The sequence below is a fragment of the Ascaphus truei genome, chromosome 20, assembly GCF_040206685.1.
Source record: "Ascaphus truei isolate aAscTru1 chromosome 20, aAscTru1.hap1, whole genome shotgun sequence".
Lineage (NCBI taxonomy): Eukaryota > Metazoa > Chordata > Amphibia > Anura > Ascaphidae > Ascaphus > Ascaphus truei.
This window is the reverse complement of record NC_134502.1, coordinates 18,102,998-18,112,997: the sequence shown is the minus strand read 5'-3', so window position 1 is coordinate 18,112,997 and position 10,000 is coordinate 18,102,998. Positions and strand designations below refer to the sequence as shown.

General features: G+C 49.4%; 1 protein-coding gene across 2 annotated transcripts in view; it reads right to left on the bottom strand.

Annotated features, from left to right (window-relative positions):
* TECR (trans-2,3-enoyl-CoA reductase) overlaps nucleotides 1–10,000 on the bottom strand; it is a 39,782-nt gene that overhangs the window by 11,815 nt on the left and 17,967 nt on the right. For both annotated transcript variants that reach the window (XM_075577367.1, XM_075577366.1), the window contains 2 exons: nucleotides 4,205–4,310; nucleotides 3,897–3,969 (listed from right to left, as the gene is read on the bottom strand). In XM_075577367.1, the coding sequence (XP_075433482.1) occupies nucleotides 3,897–3,969; nucleotides 4,205–4,310 (179 nt within the window). The remainder of the gene's footprint in view (nucleotides 1–3,896; nucleotides 3,970–4,204; nucleotides 4,311–10,000) is intronic.

The following is a 10,000-nucleotide window of genomic DNA, read 5'->3' as shown; positions in this document are numbered from 1 at the left end:
CAGGACACAGGGTTACACACGCAGGACACAGGGTTACACACGCAGGACACAGGTTACACACGCAGGACAGGGTTACACACGCAGGACACAGGGTTACACACGCAGGACACAGGGTTACACACGCAGGGCACAGGGTTACACACGCAGGGCACAGGGTTACACACGCAGGGCACAGGGTTACACACGCAGGGCACAGGGTTACACACGCAGGGCACAGGGTTACACACGCAGGGCACAGGGTTACACACGCAGGACACAGGGTTACACACGCAGGGCACAGGGTTACACACGCAGGACACAGGGTTACACACGCAGGACACAGGGTTACACACGCAGGACACAGGGTTACACACGCAGGACACAGGGTTACACACGCAGGGCACAGGGTTACACACGCAGGACACAGGTTACACACGCAGGGCACAGGTTACACACGCAGGGCACAGGGTTACACACGCAGGGCACAGGGTTACACACGCAGGACACAGGTTACACACGCAGGACACAGGTTACACACGCAGGACACAGGTTACACACGCAGGGCACAGGGTTACACACGCAGGGCACCGCGTTACACACGCAGGGCACCGCGTTACACACGCAGGACACAGGGTTACACACGCAGGACACAGGGTTACACACGCAGGACACAGGGTTACACACGCAGGACACAGGGTTACACACGCAGGACACAGGGTTACACACGCAGGACACAGGGTTACACACGCAGGACACGGGTTACACACGCAGGACACGGGTTACACACGCAGGACACGGGTTACACACGCAGGACACGGGTTACACACGCAGGACACGGGTTACACACGCAGGACACAGGGTTACACACGCAGGACACAGGGTTACACATGCAGGACACAGGTTACACACGCAGGACACAGGTTACACACGCAGGGCACAGGGTTACACACGCAGGGCACAGGGTTACACACGCAGGGCACAGGGTTACACACGCAGGACACAGGGTTACACAAGCAGGACACAGGGTTACACAAGCAGGACACAGGGTTACACAAGCAGGACACAGGTTACACACGCAGGACACAGCGTTACACACGCAGGACACAGGTTACACACGCAGGACACAGGTTACACACGCAGGACACAGGGTTACACACGCAGGACACAGGGTTACACACGCAGGACACAGGGTTACACACGCAGGACACAGGGTTACACACGCAGGACACAGGGTTACACACGCAGGACACAGGGTTACACACGCAGGACACAGGGTTACACACGCAGGACACAGGGTTACACACGCAGGACACAGGGTTACACACGCAGGACACAGGGTTACACACGCAGGACACAGGGTTACACACGCAGGACACAGGGTTACACACGCAGGACACAGCGTTACACACGCAGGACACAGGGTTACACACGCAGGGCACAGGGTTACACACGCAGGACACAGGGTTACACACGCAGGACACAGCGTTACACACGCAGGACACAGGTTACACACGCAGGGCACAGGGTTACACACGCAGGACACAGGGTTACACACGCAGGACACAGCGTTACGCACGCAGGACACAGGGTTACGCACGCAGGACACAGGGTTACGCACGCAGGACACAGGGTTACGCACGCAGGACACAGGGTTACGCACGCAGGACACAGGGTTACGCACGCAGGACACAGGGTTACACACGCAGGACACAGCGTTACACACGCAGGACACAGCGTTACACACGCAGGACACAGGGTTACACACGCAGGACACAGGGTTACACACGCAGGACACAGCGTTACACACGCAGGACACAGGGTTACACACGCAGGACACAGGGTTACACACGCAGGACACAGGGTTACACACGCAGGGCACAGGGTTGCACACGCAGGACACAGGTTACACACGCAGGACACAGCGTTACACACGCAGGGCACAGGGTTACACACGCAGGACACAGGGTTACACACGCAGGACACAGCGTTACACACGCAGGACACAGGGTTACACACGCAGGACACAGGGTTACACAGGCAGGACACAGGGTTACACACGCAGGACAAAGGGTTACACACGCAGGACACAGGGTTACACACGCAGGACACAGGTTACACACGCGGGACACAGCGTTACACACGCGGGACACAGCGTTACACAGGCAGGACACAGGGATACACACGCAGGACACAGGGTTACACACGCAGGACACAGGGTTACACACGCAGGGCACAGGGTTACACACGCAGGACACAGGGTTACACACGCAGGACACAGGGTTACACACGCAGGACACAGGGTTACACACGCAGGACACAGGGTTACACACGCAGGGCACAGGGTTACACACGCAGGACACAGGTTACACACGCAGGGCACAGGTTACACACGCAGGGCACAGGGTTACACACGCAGGGCACAGGGTTACACACGCAGGACACAGGTTACACACGCAGGACACAGGTTACACACGCAGGACACAGGTTACACACGCAGGGCACAGGGTTACACACGCAGGGCACCGCGTTACACACGCAGGACACAGGGTTACACACGCAGGACACAGGGTTACACACGCAGGACACAGGGTTACACACGCAGGACACGGGTTACACACGCAGGACACGGGTTACACACGCAGGACACGGGTTACACACGCAGGACACGGGTTACACACGCAGGACACAGCGTTACGCACGCAGGACACAGCGTTACACACGCAGGACACAGGTTACACACGCAGGACACAGCGTTACACACGCAGGACACAGGTTACACACGCAGGACACAGGGTTACACAGGCGAGTGCTCCCACTGTACGGGAAATAAGAGAAGAACTCCTCTCCCCCCCTTCTCACCCTTTACTCCTCTCCCCGCCTTCTCACCCTTTACTCCTCTCCCCCCTTCACTCCTCTCCTCCCTTCTCACCCTTTACTCCTCTTCCCTTCTCATCCTTTACTCCTCTCCCCCTTCTCACCCTTTACTCCTCTTCCCTTCTCACCCTTTACTCCTCTCCCCCACCCTTTACTCCTCTCCCCCCATCTCCCTTTACTCCTCTCCCCCCCTTCATTCCTCTCCACCCCTTCTCACCCTTTACTCCTCTCCCCCCCTTTTCATCCTTCACTCCTCTCCCCCCTTCTCATCCTTTAATCCTTTTTCCCCCCCTTCTCCCCCTTTACTCCTCTTCCCCCCCTTCTCCCCCTTTACTCCTCTTCCCCCCTTTCCCCCCTTTACTCCTCTTCCCCCCCTTCTCCCCCTTTACTCCTCTTCCCCCCCTTTCATCCTTTACTCCCCCCCCTTTACTCCTCTCCCCCTCCTTCTCATCCTTTACTCCCCCCCTTTTCCTCCTCTCCCCCCCATTTCATGCTTTATTCCTCTTCCCCCTCCCCCCTTTACTCCTCTTCCCTCCCCCTTTACTCCTCTTCCCTCCCCCTTTACTCCTCTTCCCTCACCCTTTACTCCTCTTCCCTCCCCCTTTACTCCTCTTCCCTCCCCCCTTTACTCCTCTTCCCTCCCCCCTTTACTCCTCTTCCCTCCCCCCTTTACTCCTCTTCCCTCCCCCCTTTACGCCTTTCCCCCCCCTCTCGCCCTTTACTCCCCCCCCCTCACCCTTTACCCCTCCCTTTCCCCCCTTCTCTTTTCTCCATCCCCCCAGATTTCCCTTTTCGTTCTCCCCTTGTCTTACTCACCCTTTTTTAATAAATACCCACATACTCGCTAGGGGTATACACATATACATACACAGACACACACAGACACACACAGACACAGACACACACAGACACAGACACACACACACACACACACAGACACACACAGACACACACACACAGACACATACACAGACACACACATATTATATACTCTACATGTTTATACTTAAATACACACAAATCAGGCAGACACACATACTCACCAGGAGGTGTATACAGAGGGTGGTTTATATAATAAGCCATCCAGGCAGCAAACCCCCAATAATACATACAGTTCTGTAATGGGAGTAGAGAGAGTTAGTTACCCAGGGGGCAGGAACACTCCTCATTAATACCCCCCTGCCATGTACAATAACCCCCAGTGACAGAAATACCTCCCATAATGTGTATGTACCACCGGGGTAATTACCTCGCCCATATTTATCATTTAGTCTGAACCCCAGTTACCCCAACCCCTTGCCACATGCCCCTGGGAGGGCAGCACCCCCGCACCCCTCGCCGGGGCAGTTACCTTGAAGATGTTACGGAAGGGCATAGTGCCATGAGAGAAGCGATGGACGAACAGAGTTTCCAGGAGGCGTTTAACGTAATGGAACGAGTGACAGATACAGGCCAGGCTGTAAAATAGATATACACACACACACAGACATTATTATACGTACACACAAATACACACACACACACACACACATTATTATACGTACACACATATACACACACACACAGACATTATTATACGTACACACAAATACACACACACACACACACACACACACACATTATTATACGTACACACATATACACACACACACAGACATTATTATACGTACACACAAATACACACACACACACACACACATTATTATACGTACACACATATACACACACACACACACACAGACATTATTATACGTACACACAAATACACACACACACACACACACACACACACACATTATTATACGTACACACATATACACACACACACAGACATTATTATACGTACACACATATACACACACACACACACAGACATTATTATACGTACACACATATACACACACACACACACACACACACACACACAGACATTATTATACGTACACACAAATACACACACACACACACACACACACACACATTATTATACGTACACACATATACACACACACACAGACATTATTATACGTACACACATATACACACACACACACACAGACATTATTATACGTACACACACACATACACACACACACACACACATTATTATACGTACACACATATATACACACACACACACACACACAGACATTATTATACGTACACACATATACACACACACACACACACACAGACATTATTATACGTACACACATATACACACACACACACACAGAATTATACGTACACACATATACACACACACACAGACATTATTATACGTACACACATATACACACACACACACACACACAGACATTATTATACGTACACACATATACACACACACACACACACAGATATTATTATACGTACACACATATACACACACACACACACAGACATTATTATACGTACACACATATATACACACACACACACACACATTATTATACGTACACACATATACACACACACACACACATTATTATAAGTACACACACATAGACATTATTATACGTACACACATATACACACACACACACACACACACAGACATTATTATACGTACACACATATATACACACACACACACATTATTATACGTACACACATATACACACACACACAGACATTATTATACGTACACACATATACACACACACACACAGACATTATTATACGTACACACATATACACACACACACACACCCACAGACATTATTATACGTACACACACATATATACACACACACACACACACACACACATTATTATACGTACACACATATACACACACACACACACACAGACATTATTATACGTACACACATACACACACACACACACACAGACATTATTATACGTACACACACATATACACACACACACACACACAGACATTATTATACGTACACACATACACACACACACAGACATTATTATACGTACACACATACACACACACACACACACACACAGACATTATTATACGTACACACACATATACACATGCTAAAAGTACTCAACGCTGCTCGGGAATTCTAAGAAATCCAAAAATATTGAGATTTATAAAAGGGTTAATATCATTTTTTTAGTTTCTTAATTACATTTTTTTTAATGTATTTTTATTGTAATCCTGTTGGGTAATATACCGGCACAGCACAAGAGATAATCATATAAACGTGGTTTATTGGGTCCAAAATGCACACATACAGTATGCCCGACGTTTCGATCCCCAGGGGGACCACCTTCAGGAGGCCGAAACGTCGGGCATGTGTGTGCATGTTGGACCCAATAAACCACGTCTATGTGATTATCTCGTGCTGAGCCGGTATGTCGGATCTCTAGGGATCCTCACAGACGTGTGTAGAAATGAATTTGATGCAAAAGGTGATACAGTGTGTGCTCATTTGCATGTCATTTCCCAGAATCCCTCCAGCGGCTTCCAATCCTACCGAATTTGTTTAAAATCAGTGCAGTTTTTGAAAGGTTCAGCCCGCCATCTTGATTCCAAATGGCATCCAATTATATCCAAACATTGACACACCAAAAAAACACCTGCTCCCTGATATTAGGAACCATCATGCGAAATGCGATTACGGTATCTTAAGAGGCGTCCAAATGCCTAGCGAGTTGATCAACAACTTTCCCAAATATATAGTAGATTTAGCGCACGCACGCACACACACACACACACCTATCTATCCCTATATACACACACACCCCTATCCCTGTCCCCATACACACACACCTATCTATCCCTATACACATATACACACACTCACCCCTATCCCTATACACACACACCTATCTATCCCTACACACACACCCCTATCCCTATACACATACACACCTATCTATCCCTATATACCCACACACCCCTATCCCTATGCACATACACACACACTCACCCCTATCCCTATACACACACACCTATCTATCCCTACACACACACACACCTATCTATCCCTACACACACACACACACACACACACCTATATATCCCTACACACACACACACACACACACACACACACACCTATCCCTACACACACACACACACACCCCTATCCCTACACACACACACACACACACACACACACACACTGACTGCTGGATACCATCATCCCCTCAGCGAGCAGGTTTATTACTCTGTGGATGTCACATCAGAATCCCAGCACAGCTGAATCACATTCCATCCCAATCCCCTCTCTCATCACCCTGCCCTATAGCGGCAACGTCTTTGTCGGCAACCAAAGGGCAGTCAAAAGGGTGCACGCCGTCTGCTGCCAATTGCACACTGCACCTGCCAACACCTCGAACTGGAAACGCAACATATTAAATGATGACTTCGGCCCGATCTCGGGTTTGAAATACTGTTACCTTGCCTTCCCTTATTTACCTGCGCTCTCTCGCTTGCACTTTTGCTTCTGCCCCCAGCTCCCCCGCCCTTTCTCCTCCGCACCCTCCTTCCAAATTTACCCATGCTTGGCTGTCATCGCCGTGATTTTGCAGCCGTCAACTCCATCTGCTTCTCGCATCATATCCCCATCCTGCCACTCTCTCTTCCGCTCTGTGCTATTACTCCCACTCTGTGGTGACATGTCCCTTAATCCTGCCCTTATCCCCATTCCAACCCTTACATGTCCCATACCCAACCCCCAGAGTCTTCTTTTCACCACGCACTGCCAATCACTCCAACCTCATCCCGCTCCCTTTTCCTGTGCCGTGTGGAAGGCACGGTCTGTCTGCAACAAACATGCTGCTTATTCATTTCCAACTCTCTCAACCTCCTTGTCATTACAGAAACCTAGCTCGGCCCCCCTCAGACGTCTCCTGCTGCTCTCTCCTAGGGTGGTGTTTCCTTCACCACTCCCTCTTGCCCTCCCTCCTGCCCTCCCACCCCCCCAGATCAGGGAATAGACAGGGTGGACGAGTTGGCATGCTACTTTCCCAGTGAGGATAAACCGTGTTATCTCACAGCGCTTAAATCTACTTAGTTGCAGAGTGAAGACAATATAAGGGTATAACAGAATTACACAAAATAGTGCTAAAATGTGCTTAAATTAAATCAACTCAAATAGTGATCTTTGTGCTAATAATTGAATAAAATGCAGACTTAATCCGATGCTGCTCAACCCTTGATTGGGATTGCTTTCTCAATCCATGATTTGCTTTGATGTCCAGGAAGATCGAGGAACGCAAGGTCATGTGAATGAAAGAACATGTACAAATGGTGCAATATGTCTTAAATCTTCAGTTTTCAATACATTTTCAATACCCCAATCCAATTTATACTCACAGATTTCTCTGTGTTATGGTGTACATAAAAGGTTAATTTATATTTGATCTTTATGGGGTTGTATCATCTGTGGAACCGCTTGTAGTAAAGGTCCTCGCCACATATACCGGGTTGAAAGAAGAGGAACAAACATAGTGCAAAATTGCAAGACACTTATTTTATCTGCATGAAAGGTAAAATCACTCGCATGGTTTCTGAATAATATGCGCAGATAGATCAAAACATGATCCAACAGCCGCCGCGGAGGTGGCAGAGGGGTCTCCCCGCTCGATGTTCACGGTACACTGCGACGTCCGCGTCTTTCGGCTCCCGCACTTCCAGGTACGATCCCCGGATGTAGACTCTGGAGGCTGTCTGAAGTGAACAGATGATTCTGTATGGAGTCCCCCCCTCGGTCACTGGAAACAGATTACACCCTACCCGCTTCTCCTCCTTGGAGACTCCTGATGAAACCTCCAAGGAGGAGAAACGCGTAGGGTGTAATCTGTTTCCAGCAGTGACCGAGGGGGGGACTCCATACAGAATCATCTGTTCACTTCAGACTCCAGGGTCTACATCCAGGGATCGTACGGGACGCAGACGTCGCAGTGTACCGTGAACATCGAGCAGGGAGACCCCTCTGCCACGGCTGTTGGATCATGTTTTCATCTATCTGCCCATATTATTCAGAAACCATGCGAGTGATTTTACCCTTTCATGCAGATAAAATAAGTGTCTTGCAATTTGCACTATGTTTGTTCCTCTTCTTTCAACCCGGTATATGTGGCGAGGACCTTTACTACAAGCGGTTCCACAGATGATACAACCCCATAAAGATCGAAATATAAGGAAACCTTTATGTACACCATAACACAGAGAAATCTGTGAGTATAAATTGGATTGGGGTATTGAAAATGTATTGAAAACTGAAGATTTAAGACATATTGCACCATTTGTACATGTTCTTTCATTCACAAGACTTTGCGCTCCCTGATATTCCTGGACATCAATGCCACTTTTCCCACACTACACATGTCACATCATACTCCCCCTTTCCAAACCCTCTCATCCTTCGAAGCCTGTGCTGTCCGTCTCTTTCCCCCCCTTTCTCTCAGTGTTGCTGTCATCTATCGCACCCCTGGACCAACCTCTTAATGACGACTTTGTCACCTGGTTTGCTCCCTTCTGACACACCTACTGTCATCCTGGGAGACTAACATTCCCATTGAAAATCCTAATACCACTTCAGCCGTCCCATTTTCTCTCCTTAACCTTCTCTTATGGTCCCTCCCAGTAGACCACCTGTCCTACTCACTGCAATGGACACTCCCTTGACCTGGTTTACTCCCGTTTCTGCTCTCTCTCGCGTGACGTCACCCGTGCACGAGCGCCAGCTCGCTCGCTCCCTGCCTGGCCGCTGCCTACGGGTCACGTCTCCTGGATCTCTCTGCTGCCTTCGATACTTTCGATCATCCCCTGTCTCCTGCAACTGTCCACTCCATTGGCCTCTGCGACTCGGCCTTCTCTTGGTTCATGTCCTACCTATCCGACACCTCTTTCAGCGTTTCCTTCTCTGGTGTCTCCTCCTCTTCAGTCCCGCTTTCTGTTGGGGTCCCACAAGGCTTCGTCCTTGGCCCTCTCCTATTCTCACGCTTTACCTCTTCTCGTGGTGAACCAATACTATCTTTTGGCTTTCAGTATCATCTCTTTGCCGATGATACCCAAATTTACCTCTCCTCCCCTGACCTCCCCCGCTCTCTCTTGTCCTCTGTCACCAACGGTCTCTTCGCAATCTCCTCCTGGATGTCACAACACTATCTGAAGCTGAACATGTCCAAAAACAGAAACTAATGCTCTTTCCCC